Here is an 18581-nt window from a genome sequence, read left to right on the forward strand (position 1 = left end):
GATTTATAAAAGGAAATTCGTCATTTATTTAGGATTTTTATCATTACATATTTACTTTCTTCAAAATTTTGAAACAATAGGATTCAAAGGAATGAATTTTATGAACTTCCAGTAATATACAATCAATTGTCTTTTGCATTGATAAGTTTGTAAATTTACCATTAAAATCGAATAAATAATTAAATCTGGAAAGTTTAAATGAATAGAATGCTTTTCAGGACTCAAATCTGTCTGTTGTAATAAAAGTATTTAGTTTGATATTTTAGGTTGTTTTGGCCAATTATGATCTCATTTAAATAGATTGACTAATCACTGGATATACAGGTTCAACCAATATCCCACAAGTTCCTTTCTTACCAGAATGAAGAGCTAGCTTAATGTATCCTTTTTCTCCCCACTTCTCACCCCAACTGTTTCTCACAAGCCAATATTCTTTATTAGTATTCTCATCTATATCATATCCAACTAAAACAACACCATGATTAACCCTAGTCCCGCAAGGAGCATCAAATACTCCACTCTTATAAAACTGGAAAGGGGTTTGGTCAGCCTGAATTGCAACAGAAATTGGTCCATATCTAGCTAAAGCACTCTTTAATGAATTAACATTTCTTGGAAATACATACCTGTAAGCTTTTACTGGAACTTCGACATAATTCTCACAAAGTGACTCCCTACATATGTTTTCCTCAGCATAATAAGGGTAATCATCATTAGTACATAAGTACTTATTCTTGATTGCATACTGAAAAGCCAATCCCATTGTTCCTCCACTGCATCCAAAGTTGCCGTTTTTTTTGCTGCAATCAACCAATTGTTGTTCACTCAAGCTTGGTAATCCCTGATTTGTTTGGGCGCATATAGCTCCCTCTAATGCTGCAACTGCAGAGAAAGCCCAACAAGATCCACAATTCTTTTGGTTTCTTATTGGGTTGACACACCCAGCTTCCACCCAATTGACTGAATCTGGAATAGCAAAATCTTCCTCAAATTCAATAGCTGACACTCTACTTGCTTTAAACCTCCCCTCATTATCATCCAAATCTTTTCTGTATCCTGTGAACCTTGACATAAATTCCTCCTTTGACAAATCACCAAATTCGTTCATCTCTAAGAGATAACTAAACCCCTGATTATTGGTAATTTTAATAAAGTTCATATTCTGTTTATAAATCTCAAACCTTCGATCTTCCTCCTCCTTTGAAGCGTAAATCTTATGATATTTTTTTTTAAACTCTTCGAAGCTTTTCCTGTATTCTTTAGTTGTTGGATCAACAGAATTCCCTGGTGAAAAATCATCCACCTTGTCGCTAGTATTATTGGTAATATACAAAGATATAGTGACGACCAAAACAATAAATATTGCAATTAATGTTGCAACTATTATGTTTTTCAACTTTTTGTTCGGTTCTCTTTGTTGAGTTGTGCCATTAATTAATGCAATGTATGGCCCAGAAATATATTCTTGGTGCTCTTCCACGTTGTTCCCTATGTCCATTTTATTTAATTATTTACAAGTTAAATTAACTTCGATATATAATCATCAAATTTATTAGAATGTCCTGAAATACCATCTTTCTATTATTCTTGAAAAATTATGACATGCCCACATAATTACATGCAAGTATATTTTACATTTTCGTCATACAAAAAAATGCATGCAAACTCCGGTATACAAAAAATACTTAATTCATCCACATGAAATAAATTGAGAATTTTCTATGAATAAGTTAGAGGTAGAGAAACCAAGAAATTAAAATGGTATTTAAGATAATAATAGTTTTTAATATTTTAAAATGAATTAAATTTTGGAAATAATTGCTAATTAATTATGAACTATGAAAATGAGATGAGTCATATTCTATATTAAAAGAACAAGTGGTTGATGAAGTGTTACTTTTTATTTTATTTAGTGTCTCTTTGGAATATGTCATTGAACTTAATTCGTAGTAATTGTCTTCTAATCTTTCTTCCGCCTGAATGTCTTCTTCTTCCTGACTAATTTTCAAAGACCCAAGTCTGTAGAGTACTAGTCCCACAATCAAGACAAGAACCCCAATTAGGTCTTCTAATTTTGGCTCAGTTGCATCTTTCCCCACCAATTTTGGGGAAAAGAATACTAAAGTAGTAACAGGTAATCTTAGAGTTGAAACGATAAATCCTGATGAAGCGGTCCCATATTTCAATACCAATACACTAAAAACATTACAAATTACATTTGCAATTAAATACATTAAGACTGGAAATTGCACGAAGCTACAATCATCACATGGTCTTTGTAACTCTTCCCCGCAACTATCAGTGATAGAATTCTTCTTTAAAAATAGGCACTTGGCACCATTAAACAAAAGAGAAGGAATTTGATTCATCTCTATCTTCAAGGGGCCGAGTATAGATAAACTGTTGATTGGTACCAAGAAAAATCCTATGATTACTTGAGTGGCTGCAACACAAAACTGTAGATAATTCTCATTTAAAGAAGAATATTTTCTAAAAGAAAGATCTTTATAAACTGAACTTGCTGAAGCTGGTATACATGCAATTACAAATAAAATGTTAAATACCAGCTTATTTGAGTTTTCTGTTGTATTTCCTTCTCTTATTCCAAATAGTAATGTTGATTTTACTATAAATATACCCATCACCATAGTAGTAGCTCCAATATATTGTAACTTATGAAATCGATCCTTACATATCGACGAAAGCATTATCAAAGTTATTGGGGTACACATTTGCCCAAGAACTACCTGCATTACTCCTGATGTGTGAGTACTTGCAAGTAAAGTTAAGATACTGCTAAATGCATCAAAAAATCCCATCATCCAAAATTTTGACATTGGAAATTCCAAATTCTCTCTTGAAAGCTCACCTCGAAAGTAGGATACCAGTATTACAAATCCAAATAATGGAATATATAAAGCAGAAGTTAGTTGCGTTAAAAACCAGACATGATTTGGCATTGCTGATGTCATTTTCTTAAAGAATACAGAGTTAAATACTGACGAAATTAAGAGGCTCGTCATACAAACCAGTAAGAAAATGTTTTCTCTACATGGCTTAATAACTAACTCATTAAATGCACTCATTCCACAGTTTATTAATTTTGTTATTTGGCTTTGCTCGTTCTCCACTTCTTCCCCCACCAGTAATTCTCTCCCTGAATTATTCATATTAATATGAATTGCTTTTATTTCCTATAATAATACTCTATTTAATGCTTTATATATATATCCACTAATTTGCTTAAACCAATAATTCTAGACATTAAAAATAAATAATTATTAGACTTTAATTTCTATTTATCTAAGCATCTTAATACACACTCTAATATAATTTCCTGCATGTAATACTAATTATTTTGCATGCATTTAATAATCATATGTTTTACCTCCTTAAAAATACGTTTTAAAAAAAATAAGCAAATTTTCACTTTTTTTTTCTACCTAAATTCCCATTTTTGCCACTTTCCTTATTATTCTCATATAATTAAATGTTTATGTAACACTACTCTTTATTAACCATATTTTTTAACTCGCAAAAACTCTATTCTAATTTCTTATTTCCCCACCTCAAATAGTTCCTGCAAAGTAGACTATAAAAATACACTGCATGTAATTTATACATAAATAGGCGGGAAGTCCAAAAAAGGTTGTACTGAAAGTGTAAATAGTCCGTAAAATTTGTCAAACAAACTATCTGCATCTGGTTTCTGGTTTCTCAATTCAATCTTCTAGTATGGAAAGGCAAGAAACTACAAATTAATAAGAGCTGGAATTTAAAGCATTATTGATAGTCCTTTCCATGAATCTAATATTAGAAGTGAATAAAGAAAATACTCCTCAAACCTAAATGTCACATTTTTATTCTAAATGAGTCGAATACGTGTTCTGTCACGGTCTGACTATTCGAAACCACACATTTATTAATTACAGAACCAGGGCTACCCTCTTTTTTCAAAAAATCAATCCTAAAAATTGAAATTAATTCAATTCTAGTATTCACATAATTCAACCTACATTTTGAGAACAGAATCTTCATCTCCCTCAAGCTCGCCAATTACAGTACCAGAAGAAGTGTTTTTGCACCACCCAAAAATATCAAGTTCATTAGCCTTAAGAAATGTGTATTTCCTGAAGGAGACACCCTGAACTTTACCAAAAACCTCAAACTCGCACCTCAACATTTTTAAAATATCCTACCCTGTGTTTGTGCGCAATTCTATGCAAGCTATAATTACTTTTCTATTAATATAAATTATTTAATTTATTTTTTTAAATAATACTATTTGCCGCCTAAACTGCAAATTAGTTTCAAATAATCAAAGAGTGATATCCTTTAGAGAAAAAAATATATATTCACACCAAAATAAAAATTCCTCTATTCAAATTAACAAAATAAACAGTACGTATAACTTGATATCCAACAATAGACAAACACTGATTTGTTCCTCAAAAATCACAATAAACAATACGTCACATAAGCTTCCCGCGTCTCTCCAATCTTGGATATGTATAATTAGACTATAATGGACGATACAGGATAACTATGGACCAGTATAACTGCCTAGGTCGCACTATACGTGTTATTATCTGACATTTTAATGAGACATAACATAAAATCGTCGGTCGAAAAATAATCCTGTAGGGTAACTATCACGTTACAAAAAAGTCGATTTAAATTTTTCCGACAACTTTGAGACGAGGAGTAAGAATTCACTACTTAACGCTTAAATATAACATTTCCAAGTGTAATATTATGTTCCTTGACCGAAAACTTTCTTTACAGAAACAAATTATATATATTGTCAACAATTGAGCTTCGACTATTTAATATCCAAGTTTATTATTATTATTCATCAAATAATATTATTCTTAATTAATAGGAGGGTTATTAAAAATGCCATTAAGTCAAAATATGAGTATGACTGAACTTTCTCGTTTCAGGACGAGAATATGTGAGAGAAAGGCTTTACATGGAGTATGCGAGCTTGATGAGAGATGCCCTTTTTCACATTGTCTTTCCTGGCATCGTAGAAATCCTTATGAATATGCTTACAGACCAAATTTATGTCCTAATGTGGTCTTCCAGAATGAGAATAAAAAAATGCGTGTTAAGAATTATTGCCAAAGAGGCAGAATGTGTATGTTTTCTCATACAAAAGAAGAGCAAATGTACCATGTTTTAGTATATAAAACTCAATTATGTCGCGAATATCCACTATGTACAAAGCATTATTGTCCATTTGCTCATGGCTTAGATGAGTTAAGAAATCCAGAAACTATAGAATTCGATCCAGTTCAAGGACCAGAAGTAATTGAACGTCAAAGACTAGTTCATGATTGCAATAAATTTAACGAAATTGATTTATCCGAAGATTTGAATGATCCAATAATTATAAAGAATAAGGAAACTACTATAAATAACAATTCAATTTCCTCAGTATCTCCATCAAATTCTCCATTACATTCTAACATGGCCGTCTCAAACTTGGCTCCCATAATGGACCCAACAACGAGGAATCCAAACAGTAAATATTCCATAAAGAACAAATCTCAAACATCTTCAAGCACAAACAACTCACCTAAAAAGAATGGTAGAGGAAATGGTTTTAATAACAAAGCCAGCTCTAATAATCAAAATAGACAATTTTTAAGTAATGAACTATTAAAAGGAGAGTTGACACCAGTTAACAACACAAATGAATTACCTGTTACACCATCGACAGGATGTGATACTCCTACACATTCTCAAAATCATGTTGTTACGACCGGGCTTAAAAATGATACTCGTAAAGCTGTTAATAGAGATTTTCAAAGAAAAGAAGTTGATAGGATTACATGTTCTCCAAATCCAAGAAGTGCGTTTCCTAAAGTACTAGATGGAGACGACATTGTACATGCGAGAGACAATGTAAATATTCCTCCACCTCCTTATAATGCAATAGGTTTAAACTTTCCATGTAATGAAGGACTCAATGATAATACAGATCCATCGTCTCTATTACCAAACTATGATTTTGGAAGATTTGCATGGAGTGGCTATTATGATAAAAATAAGAATTTATTAAGTGGTAGGCTAATAGATTACGAGAAGAACAAATTGGTTCAGCAGGAACCTATATGTAATATAGATGATTATGGAAATGGGACAAGTGTTGAACAGATGTCTTATTTAATGCACCTACAGCTACTTTCATTGTCAGACTCTTCAGAAAAGTTACTAGAGACAAATAACAATGACTCTGATTGGAGTTTATCAAATCCTGCTTTCGGAGTTACAGGGATTTACAATACTCAACAAAATAGAGATTCAAACACATGTCTTAATCAATGCAACTTTTCTGGAGATTTAAATTCAAGTTCTATTCCTTTGGCATCTCACCAAGATTCAATTAGATGTCAGAATGAAGTTAAAATTACTCCAAATTCTCAACTTTTTCTATCAAATAACTACTTTGATGATTATGAGTTTGATTTTATTGATAATATTCCTAGTCATGATAAAATGGGAATAAGGGATGTTAATAATTTATACAATAGATCAGATGTTAATAACTTAAAGATTGATGCTGCAAATAACTCTTGGAATCTATTTCATCCAAGTTTACTTGGTTCAAATGGTAGGGATGGAGATTTTTGGACTGAAGGAAAGTGAGAGAATATTACCACTAATTACTACTGATTTATTGAAGATTTAAATAGTTTCACGTTTACAGCTTAACTTTTATTGGTTTTCCTCTTAGTACTTTCTCGACCGATTAATTACTTATGATCGAGATAATTTCATGCTTAACGTTCTTTTGTTTGTGATTTTTAAGTAAAAGAATCAGCTAAACAATTTTATTCTTAATTTGGCTTAGATTACTTATTGTTTTATTACTTAATGATCCAAGTTTTGTATTAAATAATTTTTTTTCTCTTCTATATGTATTTATTTGTTTTCTTTGCATGTTTTCATGTATAATTGGTTGCATGCGGATTTAGTACCGGTGTTTTGTTACGTGTAATAAGTTTATGTGGACAGAATTCTGCTTTGTATTTTGCATTACTGTCACATGCACAGTTATCAGTCATACTAACACTTAAGAAATAGAAATGATTATATTTTAATTAGTAACTACTAGTGAATAATGTGAGAGAGAGTTTTGAAAGTGAGAATAATCATATTTATTTCAGTTATTTTAAAATTTAACTTCAAAGTAAAAGTTAAAATTGATTATTTAATAAAATAAAAATGGGAAACAATATATGGCGGGTCAGGAATAAAATATTACTGTAAAAAGAAATATCGAGCTGAGATTATTTTTTGTATGGTTAAATTAAAAGCAGAAGAAAAGTTGTTAAATTAACGAATATAAACAGGTAAATTGGTTAAACACCCAAAATTGGTGTTTTTGATTAAGTGTGCATAGGGTGACCGCAAAATGTCAAAAGGTCAAAGATATTGCAATTTAAGAAAAAAACTCATATTTTAAATAAATGTCCAAACAATATGAAAGGTAACGAAATTTTTGAAAGAATAAAAAAAAGCTTTAAAATAAGGGTGGAGGATTTTAGGCAGGGTAGACAAAGCTGGAGGCTAAAGGAATGGCATCATTTTCAGTCTTCTATATATTTACTTTATGGAGTGGGAGCACTCATTTTTGTAAGATTTATAGCCAACTCAAACCCAAATAATAACTATTATGATCATTTTGTGAACGACCCCAACGATCCAGGAAGTTCATTCACTCATTGTGGGATTACTCCAATGTTTAACATGATCCCAATTCCAGGATCTTATATATTATTAATATATTCAATTTATTCCCTTTCAATAATAAGTTTGGCAATCTCGTTATTATCATTTATTTTGGGATTCAGTTTTAAGTTTTTCAGCAGAATACCAAGAAGCTACTTTTTCTCCCCGTCAAAAAGAACAAGAGTATTGGGTTTTTGTTGCAAGATATTACCAATCATCATTCGTGTTTTGAATTTGTTCTTTATTCTACTTTTGATTGTGCCATTTGTATATATCACAACCAGTGGAGCTTGTTATAGAAGGCTAGTCAGGTTTGAAAGAAATAAAGTACAGAATTGCAGAATATGGGTTAATAAATGTGCAAAAGATTATCGAATTTTTGGAAGGCATTTAGAATGTAGTTTGAGAAAAAACTTTAAACATTTTCCAACAGAAATTGTTGAAGATCCTACAATTGGTGAAAACCTCGATATAATTATTGGAGGTCCAATGCCTTTGTTATGTCCTATGTGCAATGAAGTAAGAATGGATCCTAAATCACCTTTATATAAAGGAGAAGCGTATGTTGAGCAACTCAAGTCATCTATTTCTAAAATGGAAGCAATCAATATTAAAGATAGATCTTTATATCAAGTAGAAGCTTTATCACTTATACAGTTGAGTAATCACATATCCACAAGTTCTGAAATTGTTACAAATATATATACTATCCAAGAATACAAAGAAATGATTAAGCCTATTATGTTTACTAATATTTCCCCATTAATGCAAAAGATTATTAATCGTCAGAATTTGTATAGTTATTTTCAATATTTACCATTATCACTATTACAACTAAAGGCTATTAAAAGTAAAACTAACAAGAAAGAATATAGTGATGACTTGGTATCTTTAGAAGAACCTATTAATATTGATTTGAATTCTGAATATATTAAAGATTATGATCATAATAGACCTTCCGTACAACTCCCTTCAAAAGTTAGCATTCCATCCAAATTTAAGTCAATTGTTGAAAAATATGCAGCTGCTCTTTCATCCCAAGTAAATGGGGATACTTTATTTAGTGAAGAAGTTACTCAAAAGAAAGATGTCTTTTCAAAAAATAATCCTACAAAAAATCATCATAAAGAGGTTGATAAAGCAACTTTAAATAATTCATTTAAAAGTACGTTTCACTTCAGTGGTGATTCAGAAGCTACACCACTAACTGTCGAACAAAGTATCGATTTAAACAGGGAATTTGAGGCAGCAAGATACCAAATACAAGTTACTATGCACGAAGGAAGTAACTTTTCAAGATCAATTTTCGTATTCCTACTCATTTCTCTAATATTTTGGGCACTAACTCGCTTCTTTTCCTTTGTTATCTTCGATACTGCCAGAGATGAGGCCTGTTTTTACGTCCCTAATTCAAAAAGAACACTCATTTGGTCCAAGTTACGTACATTCTTGGATGTATTAAGCTAAGTTATAATGTTATAATCTTTTTTATCCCGGATCGCTGTGACGAGTCGATCTGCCCGAGTGGTTAAGGGGCTTGACTAGAAATCAAGTGCGGTCTCCGCGCACAGGTTCGAATCCTGTGGTCGACGCCTTTTTTATTCTACAAAAATAATTTTTAAATTAATCAATTCTGAATTTTTAATGGTTTTATCCAACTTGTTCTTTTAAATAAAGAATTAAAACAAGTAGCTTTTTTATAATTTTAAATTTTTTTCATAAACCTTTGTGATCTTATTTAAATTTATACTTAAATTGCCATTTTATCATGTAATATTGACATAAATTAAATTATTTTCCGCCAAGTTATTTTTACACACAAAAGAGTGTTTATTCGATACCTAAAAAATCCAATAAAGCTGTAAATTAGTTAAGTTAATAAATAAGAGAAAAGAAAAGAAATGAACATAAATCTGGGTTTTAGATACTTTTTTAAGAGTAAAATCTTTCGAGTTTACTACTTTTATATGGTATTGTCAATTTTACACCAAGTACTTGCTCAGCCTTTAAAAAGAAAGCTAATAGATCCAGATACCTATACAACAAAGACAATGACGGAATATTTTTTATCAAACCCTGTCACATTTTTTATAATGATCTGGATGATGGTTCACGTTTTTCTAGGGATTTTGTTCTTCTGTTTTCTTGCTAGTGAACGATCAATGATGAAACCGACCTCTGTAACTTTGTAGAATTTTCCTAGATAATTCTACAAAGGATATATAACTGTGGAGTCAACAAATAGATAGGGATTTCATTTAAATCTATACATTTAATTTGCTAATAGTCAAATATGAAGAAATATATAAGTTTTTAATGTTGCAAAACATATCGGAAATTTGTCTTTGAATAATTTTATAAAAGAATCAAATATTTACTCAATTATAAACCTTATACTACATTATTTAGTTTTTAAGCTCACCTTATTTCTAATTTTGTCTATCAAATTAAACTAATATATTTCATTTTTGTTTGCCCATACCGGCACAGTACACGTAATTTTTTGTTATTTTAAAAATCTTATACCGGCATTTAAAAATGCCGGTATGCGAAATCAGAAGAGCAAAAAAAAAAAATTTGTGTAAATTTGTGGGAACTCAAAAAAAAAGACCCAAATTATTTCACACCAAATAGATGCGAAAAGGAGTTGTTTCTATTAACTATGGAGATGCAGCAGTTACAGCTGAAGGTAATATTGAAAACCAAAATGAAAACGAGCTATTTGTGGATCACAGAAGAGGAGAGGTTAATGATTTGTACGAGAAACTTCAGGATATTACATTAATTAAGGATAGAGAAAAAAGAATTGAACTTTTTCAGAAAGCCATTGCACTTATGACTTTGGGAGTGGACGTCTCTTCCTTATATAGTCTGATGATTCTTGCCAGTGCTACGCATGACCAAGTTGAGAAGAAAATCATATACTTATATCTAACTCACTATGCTGAGAGAAACTCAGAGCTTGCTCTTTTGATGGTGAATACTTTAAGGAAAGATAGTGAGGATGAAGACCCAGTAATAAGGAGTCTTGCCCTGAGAAGTTTTTCTTCTCTAAAAATCCCAATAGCCATTGAATATATTGAGCCAATTCTAAGGAATGGTCTCAATGATTCAGTTGGATATGTCAGAAAGACTGCAGTAATGGGATGTCTCAAGTTTTTTCAATATTCTAAAAACAATTTTTTGAATACTAATTTATTGGAAACCCTAACTTATATGTTGGACACAGAGTTAGATCCCAGTACAATAATTAATTTGGTTTATGTCTTAAATGAAATCAATAAAGAAACAGGAGGAGCAACTTTTACAAAACAATTTATCTTAAAGATTCTTACCAATATTAAGTCTTTCAATGAATGGAGTCAGTATCATATTTTACAACTAATCTTTCAAAATCTTTCAAGTATAGTTCAACAAGATCAGCCATATCCTCTAGAATCTACTATTGAAGAACAGGTACCCTCTTCTGATGTTTTTCAGATCTTAAATTCTTTAGAGGAAGTAATCAGACATTCAAGTGTAAATGTATTACTAATAAGCATTCAAATATTTATTTCTTTGACAAAAGCTTATCCAAAGTTATTCTCCCAAGTAGTACAGAGAATTAAGTCTCCACTATTTACTCATGCATCTACCTCTATACCAGAAATCTCTGTGATAGTTTACTCTCATATGAGACTTTTGTTTTCATTCTTTTCAAATTATTCTAAAGATGGAATATTTATTGAAGAACCAAACAGAACCTTTTATTCATCATCTTCAATACTGTCTTACTATTATAATGAATACAAACTACTTATGTCAAGAAATGGAGATCCATACTATATTCAAGATATTAAGCTGGATCTGATTCCTTTTTTAAGTTCTGAAGAAAACACCAAATATATCTTAGAAGAGCTCTACCACTATTCTTATGAGCTTGGAAATCCTTCTCTAATACATAAATCTATCTATTTAATGTCAGTTTTAATAATTAAGTATATTCAAATTAGGCTAGATAGTACTCCAGAAGATTTGAAACCTAGTGAGACACTTAAGGATGACCATATAATTAAAGCTTATATTAATTTTTCAAAAGATCTTATGGAATCAGAGAAAGAACAGATACTTAGTCCAATTTTGATGGGTCTGGAGTTGGTTTCAGAGTCTTTTCCCTGGGCTATAGAAGAATTAATTGGAAGATACTTCCAGATAAGCCTTATTGAGAAACTTAGCTTTAAAACTGGAGGAATTTGTTCATTTTTGTGGATTATGGCAAAATTCCCAGATTATGTATATTGTGACAAGGCAGAGATTCTTGATTATATTATAACAAACCTGATTGATGTATTTGAAAAGAATTCAGACAACATAGAAAGCCTAATAAATAGGCCATCCAACTTGTTTAGTATTCTTATTACAAGTTGTTGTAGACTTTTGTTTGATTCTCCCGAAGATGTGAGACCAATATTAGGTAGACTTTTGGAATTTTCAATAGAAAGAATGGATTATCCAGATGTCAAAGATTTGGCTCTATTTTACTACAGATTACTCCAATTTGATTACAAAATTGCGAGGACTGTCATCCAAGATGACTCTGGAGAATACATGCCTAAGGGAAAGTATCCACCTTCAATTTATATTCTTAAGGACTACTTTTTCAGATGGAAGAATGATAACTTATTTCAAGAGTTTAATACATGCTCCATAGTATCTGAACATTATAAACAAATGGGAGTAAAGTTTGATTTTTTTGGACATTGTCTATGCAATGAGACAGAAGCTCAATTTGGAGATTCAAAAAGTATTGAGAATATCAAGACAATAACAGGAAATTCTTCAAAAATATCAGGAAAATCCACAAATTTAAGACTTAAACAGTCAGTTTTCATGGAACCTGATGAGTTTGAAAGACTTTGGAATAAATTGAAAGAGAGCTTAGAGATTCAAGAAGAAATGGACTGTCAGACTTTCGAGAACTTTGAGTTTATGTCTTCTTTTGAAGATGATCTAGGGAAAGAGGGAATCATTTGCATTGCTTCCGGAGAAATAGATGAGAAATCCTTCAAGCTCTTTACTTTTTGTGTGGTTGAGGACTTACAAAATTCCCTAGATCTTCCTTGTTTGTGCGAAATTACCTTAGAATACTCTATTTCAAAGAGAGTGCACCATGTTTCGGCTCAGATTAAGGTAGATACTCAAGATTTAACAGACTTAAATACCTCATCATACTGTAACTACACATGGTCTTGGATTAGAAGAATTTTTGATTCAAATCTAATAGTTATAAGATCCTAAACACTAGTATAACTTTTATGTTTGTTTTTTTTTCTTTCCCTATGTTGATTATACACGTAATGCATATTTGCATGTATTACGTGTCTGCATGTAATTTTCTACGATTTTACGAGGACCCAAATTTCTTGTAATTCTGCTTAAATAATTATTTTGTGTGTGTGTTTTTGAGGGGGGGGCAAAGAGAGCTAAATCAACAATTGGGAGAGTCGACTTAATATGGAATTTAAGAAAAAAAGCATCAGTTATAAAGAATCTGGGTTATTCTAACAGATTCGAATGAATAGAATGAGTTGAACCAAAGAAATTTAGGTGAAGTGGGATTCAGCTTTGGTATTGAGACTTATTTTTAAGCTTGGTAATACTGGCAATAATTGGGGGTTGACCGCCAAAACCTATAAATAGATACAAGTAATTGGGAAAAAGAAAAAAAAAAGGATTAGAACGGAGCTTGTCAAGAAAAAAGGGAATTAATAAGTGAAAATACTGAAAATGGAAATTCCAATATTTTCAGAGGCACCTCTTTTGATGCAGAGGAATAGAGAGGCTTTTGTTCAGCAGATTAAGAGGTAAGTGTGGGAAGCTCAAAACGGCTTAAAATGCTGAATGAAACTTTAACTAATAATTAATAAATAGGGATTTGGGAGAATACTTTGCTATAATGGGTATAAAAGATTGTGATTATTATGGTTTGGAAGAAATTTTGGAAAGAATAAAAACTTCTAACATAAAATTTAATAAAGATGTAGTTAGGAATGTGTTTCTATCAATAAAGCCAACACATATGGGAAAATGTAGTGGAAAACAACTTAAGGATAGCTACTTGAAGAGGAGGTGGGAACTCCAAACAATGTTGGATACTTGTTTTAGGGAGTTTGAGGCGTTGGAACAGCTTAGACAGCAAGCTGAGAACAATTTGAGGAGATACGAAAATGTTGCAAGCAAGTATGATCAAGAGGAGAGCAAGCTGATGATTCAGGTAGTAAGTTTAGATTTGCAGAAGGAGATGAATTTAGATGCAGGATATAAGGTCCACTTGGAATGTCAAGACCAGGTAATTGAAACTCAAAGCAAGAAGTTTCAATATGATAAGAAATGTGTATTTTGGAATGAGTTATTTAGCTTTGAGATTGAGAGAAAATTTGGGAGTGAGGCAAACCATTTGGATATTATCTTATTGGATAGCAGAAATAATCTGCAGCTAGGAGGATGTAACGTAATCTTGGATGAGCTTGCAGACCAAAGAAAGCATGAATTAAAAAAAGAGATTTACAGCAATGCTGATGAAGTAGTTTTAGGATCCCTTTTGATTTCTTGCCAATGGTTATACTCAAGACATATTTTATATAAGAGTTATGTACGAGAATTCAAACAAAAAAGAGATCAGAAAATGGAAGATTTAAATACTTACCAAAATGAACTAGTTTATCTGGACGAACCTTTCTTACCAAAACCGAGCAATCTATCTCTATATTCCTATCTATCATCTGTTCCAGACTTTCTAGCCAACAAACTAGATAACTCACTTACTCAATTTAAGATGAATGGCCCGGAAGTGCTTTATAAGTATGTAATCTTTATATCCTTTCTCCTCCAATGGATTACTAGTGCTACCAGATCATGTTACTTAGATTCCCTAACAACCTGTTATATTTTTTGGTGTAATCTTGGAAATGAGGGTTTTGCCTCCTCTAGATGGACTGATAATGGATTCAAATTTATCCTTTATTCAATATTTATATCACTTATTATTGACATATTTTGGATGAAAATCTTTTTCCCTGCATGGAGTGTTAGTTCTGAGGAAGGTGACCTTCGTAATTTCTCCAAAGTTTTCACTTTCTTTAACTTTGCATGGAAAATCATCCTTTTCTTTATCATTTGGAAGTCCAGAAACGACTTTATTAAATTCCAACAATATGATGAAGCTTTACTGAGAAAAAACAAACATGTGAATCTAAGCCTACAAAATCATCTTAGTTACTAAAATTCCCGCCATTTCCTTCCGCCTTCTAGTCCAACTTCTCTTAGATTTAATAGGATAAATGTACTGAGGCTTTATATAGCCTCTAATTTAGAAATTAATCAATTATTTACCTGTTTGACTATCTAGTTCGCAACTAATAACTCTATTATATTCTAATCAGTTCTTTTAAATATATGGTACCGGTACCTAATAATACATCGTATTGTCTCAAGATCCAAATTTTAGATCTGCATGCATGCACAATAAAATTAGGAAAGTGAACGGAAATAATAAACAGGAACAAAAATAAGAAGATTTCCAATATATAAAAGAATAATTTCCCTTTATTAACTGCCAATATTTCTTTATTTGGCTGAGCATATAGAGGTTAGTGTAGTACTATTAGCCACAAATAAAGGCAACAAGAACTACAAATATTCATTCCTCCATTTTTTCTTCCCCTTTTGAAAGACTTGTGCTCTTTGTAGTTTCTCTTGGTTTGAGCAAGAATGAGTTCCCCCAAGCTCTTCTTGTTCATTTAAAGAGAAGCTATTTATAAGTTAATTAGTTAGTAATAAGAGAAATAAGCCAAGTCAAATCAACTTGGATATTTTAGCTTCATCCTTCTTTCCTGCTCTCTCTCTCTCTCTTTCCCTCGCTTCCATTCATTTTTTTTGGTATTTTCCTTTTTCCTTTTTCCTTCCTCCAAATGACTACTGTCAAAATATAAACTTACTTTTTCACTTCTTCCAAGACCATCCAATATTCTTAATAGTGCTTCCTAAGGCTGCAATTTTTGATTTATGGACTTCTGGATGTCTATAATGGTAAATCCTTTGATAAATACTGTGAAAGAATCCATAAATAAAGTGGTACATCATTTTTGGATACTCTAAAGGATTATTTCTAATGTTTAGTAACATCCTATTCGCATTCTTGGAGAAGATCCCCCAATTCTTCTTCAAAAAGAGAATAGTCTGATCACAACATTTAAAAGAATCCTTTATATAATTCATTGCCTTAAATATTAGGTTTTTGATATTACTAAAGACTTTTATTGATCCTGATTTAAGACTCTGAAAAATATTACATCCACAAGATCCAATTTTTGAAAATATTGGACAATTTTGAATCTTCTCCTTTGAATTCGAAAAGACCTCGGACAATGTATCCAAACGAGGTGACGGATAAGAAAATACCTGACTTTTACTCTTAATCTTCTCTTCATATTTAATCTTAAACTCCTCTGGCTCAGAACTCTCCACCTCTCTTGCTGTTGTCGAAGCTAAATCTATTGCTTCTTCTGTTGATATGTAACCTTTATGATAGTCTTTCCATACAAAAGAATCCGAAAGAGAATTCTTTCCAGACTCCACAAATTCTGATACTTGCCCAATAATTGGCTTTGCAAAAGATGCAGATGCTCTTGCTACATTTCTTAAGTTATATTCCTTCTCATTTGATCCCATCACAAAATTACTGACTCCATTTGCTATGCTTCCAAAAAACGATCTTCTTGTTTCTGACATCTTGAATATCTATAGAAAAAATTAATTTTATTTGTTTCTTTTAAACTATATTCAATACACTTGTTTTTTTCTACAATTGTGTAAAAATGAATGTGCTATTTTATTATCTTGGTACCTTCTTGGTACCCATAATCTAGACACCACGTATTCCTATGATCCTTATTTCATATCTTCATGCAATACTTTATATTTATTGTCTTTGTCATTTCTTCCTACTTTCTTATAATAAGACTAGACATTCCGTTTTTAGTGTTATTTTCGTGTAAATCTTCTTTTATCATTTTCATGATTATTATTTGAGGAAATTACTTATGTATTTAGGCGGGAAAACATGCATGGGAAAAATGCATGCACAATTTTTAGATAGTTAATAATTAATTAGAAATTAAATTAAATAATAAAAAAAAATGTGGAAATAAACCAAAAGTGAGAGTAAAAAGACTGTACAGGTAAAAATAGAGAGAAAACATGATTCTAAGGACAAAAAGTTTATTAAATTTAAATAAAAATGGTTTTCTTTGGGTATTAATTGAAAGAAATATAGAAAATGAGGATTTGAATGTTTGTTACTGCTTAAATAATTATGCTTACGATTCGTCAAAGGAAGGATTTTTAGGTGAAGGTAGTTACTTTAGGGCATATAGAGGTAGAAAACTGTTTTCTTTTAATAGAGATAGTGTTGAAAATGTCTTAAGGACACTTAAAGTAGGGTTATTATCATGTCTTAAATCTCACAAAGTTGTTTTGGTTAGAGGAGATAACAAAAAAGAAATTTTATCTGTATATGAAAAGGTGGTCTTGGAGTATTTGATATTGAGGAAACTGAATCATTTTAGTATACCAAGAACTTTTGGCTTGCTTGAGATACCAGAGTCAAATCAAATTGTCCTAATTCACGAGTATTTACCTTTTCAACTAATGTATTGGAATAAAAATGGTCAAGTATATAGTATAATTAAAGGTTCCAAGAAGATTTTGGTTTATAATGAAAGGATTTCTATATTTATTTTGTACCAATTACTAATTTCTGTTGAATATTTACATGAGAATAAAATAATTCACAGAGATATTAAACCAGAAAACATTTTTTTAACAGAAAGAATTGATGAATTAGATATGGTTTCTATTGGAAGTTTGAATATTTTGGATGAGGATGAGGAGGAAGACGAATCTGAGGAATTCTTTGAAGAAAAGTGCCTTTGGGAAGATGCTCCGATTTTTGATTCAGTATCTCAAGCAAAAACCGAACAAATAAGGCTCTTACGAGGTAGAGGAGAGAAAAGGAGAGGGAAGAAGGGAGAATTAAGAGAAGCAGGAGAAAGAAAAGAAGAAGAGGGGGAGCAAAAAGGAGAAGGAAAAGGAGAGATGGAAGAGGAAAAAGATACTGATGAAGATGAAGAAGAGGAAAACTTGGATAGCTCTTTAAAACGAGTGCTCGATTTCAAGGAATATAGGGACTACTTCAGAAAAGACTTTCTTCAAAAAAGTGAAGAGCCAGATCCTAACCTTAAGTTTAATTCCCGGCTTTTAGTAAAACTTTCGGACTTTAACTCTTGTATTATAGTTGATGACTCTGGTTTAATATACGATTCTGGTAAGTTAAGCTCTTTTAGTAGGAAGGGAGGAAATAGAAGGGGAGAAAGTTGAGAATATTCATTAACTAATTCAATTACCTACAATAGAAGGATCTAAACTGTTTGCTCCTCCAGAGTGTTTTAAGTTGGAGTGCACAAAAGATGGAGTAGATGGGTATAAAAGAGATGTGTGGTCAATAGGATGTGTAATGTATTGTATTTTGAATGGAAAACCTCCATTTTTCGGAAAAGATACAAGAGAACTTTTGAAATCCATAAGGGAGAACTCCAGTAATCTAGTTTTTCACAGAGAAGATATCTCAATGGAAACAAGGAAGCTGATTGAGGATATGTTATCTTTAGATCCAGTTAATAGAGTTTCAATCAAGGATGCTAAAGAAAGAGTAATGAAAATGTTGAATTGATTATTAATGTAGATAATTTAGATTTTCTTGGTTTAACTCAACTTCAACATTCTTTATTTAATTATAACTGTAA

At 31.3% G+C, this 18581-nt stretch overlaps 9 protein-coding genes across 9 annotated transcripts; 5 read left to right on the plus strand and 4 right to left on the minus strand.

Moving 5' to 3' along the window:
* Window positions 1-292: 292 nt before the first annotated feature.
* On the minus strand, window positions 293-1498 carry cubi_02618 (cryptopain-1; the record flags this gene model as incomplete). The annotated part of the gene is made up of 1 exon (XM_029019629.1): window positions 293-1498. One exon carries the CDS (start codon window positions 1496-1498, stop codon window positions 293-295), a length of 1206 nt encoding a protein of 401 aa, XP_028874749.1.
* Window positions 1499-1829: 331 nt separating this feature from the next.
* On the minus strand, window positions 1830-3170 carry cubi_02619 (uncharacterized protein; the record flags this gene model as incomplete). The annotated part of the gene is made up of 1 exon (XM_029019630.1): window positions 1830-3170. The coding sequence occupies one exon, from the start codon at window positions 3168-3170 to the stop codon at window positions 1830-1832; it is 1341 nt and encodes a 446-aa protein (XP_028874750.1).
* Window positions 3171-3852: 682 nt separating this feature from the next.
* On the minus strand, window positions 3853-4183 carry cubi_02620 (acylphosphatase; the record flags this gene model as incomplete). The annotated part of the gene is made up of 2 exons (XM_029019631.1): window positions 3853-3967; window positions 4017-4183. 2 exons carry the CDS (start codon window positions 4181-4183, stop codon window positions 3853-3855), a joined length of 282 nt encoding a protein of 93 aa, XP_028874751.1.
* A 713-nt stretch (window positions 4184-4896) lies between these two features.
* cubi_02621 (RNA binding domain-containing protein) lies at window positions 4897-6654 on the plus strand (the record flags this gene model as incomplete). Its single annotated transcript, XM_029019632.1, has 1 exon — window positions 4897-6654. One exon carries the CDS (start codon window positions 4897-4899, stop codon window positions 6652-6654), a length of 1758 nt encoding a protein of 585 aa, XP_028874752.1.
* Window positions 6655-7491: 837 nt separating this feature from the next.
* Window positions 7492-9207, plus strand: cubi_02622 (uncharacterized protein; the record flags this gene model as incomplete). Its single annotated transcript, XM_029019633.1, has 1 exon — window positions 7492-9207. One exon carries the CDS (start codon window positions 7492-7494, stop codon window positions 9205-9207), a length of 1716 nt encoding a protein of 571 aa, XP_028874753.1.
* A 1167-nt stretch (window positions 9208-10374) lies between these two features.
* On the plus strand, window positions 10375-13017 carry cubi_02623 (beta-adaptin AP complex subunit-related protein; the record flags this gene model as incomplete). Its single annotated transcript, XM_029019634.1, has 1 exon — window positions 10375-13017. One exon carries the CDS (start codon window positions 10375-10377, stop codon window positions 13015-13017), a length of 2643 nt encoding a protein of 880 aa, XP_028874754.1.
* A 489-nt stretch (window positions 13018-13506) lies between these two features.
* Window positions 13507-15001, plus strand: cubi_02624 (uncharacterized protein; the record flags this gene model as incomplete). Its single annotated transcript, XM_029019635.1, has 2 exons — window positions 13507-13583; window positions 13651-15001. 2 exons carry the CDS (start codon window positions 13507-13509, stop codon window positions 14999-15001), a joined length of 1428 nt encoding a protein of 475 aa, XP_028874755.1.
* Window positions 15002-15720: 719 nt separating this feature from the next.
* Window positions 15721-16509, minus strand: cubi_02625 (uncharacterized protein; the record flags this gene model as incomplete). The annotated part of the gene is made up of 1 exon (XM_029019636.1): window positions 15721-16509. The coding sequence occupies one exon, from the start codon at window positions 16507-16509 to the stop codon at window positions 15721-15723; it is 789 nt and encodes a 262-aa protein (XP_028874756.1).
* Window positions 16510-16977: 468 nt separating this feature from the next.
* On the plus strand, window positions 16978-18508 carry cubi_02626 (serine threonine-protein kinase; the record flags this gene model as incomplete). Its single annotated transcript, XM_029019637.1, has 2 exons — window positions 16978-18103; window positions 18195-18508. 2 exons carry the CDS (start codon window positions 16978-16980, stop codon window positions 18506-18508), a joined length of 1440 nt encoding a protein of 479 aa, XP_028874757.1.
* Between the last annotated feature and the right edge of the window lie 73 nt (window positions 18509-18581).

Source organism: Cryptosporidium ubiquitum, assembly GCF_001865345.1.
Source record: "Cryptosporidium ubiquitum isolate 39726 chromosome Unknown contig_13, whole genome shotgun sequence".
Classification (NCBI taxonomy): domain Eukaryota; phylum Apicomplexa; class Conoidasida; order Eucoccidiorida; family Cryptosporidiidae; genus Cryptosporidium; species Cryptosporidium ubiquitum.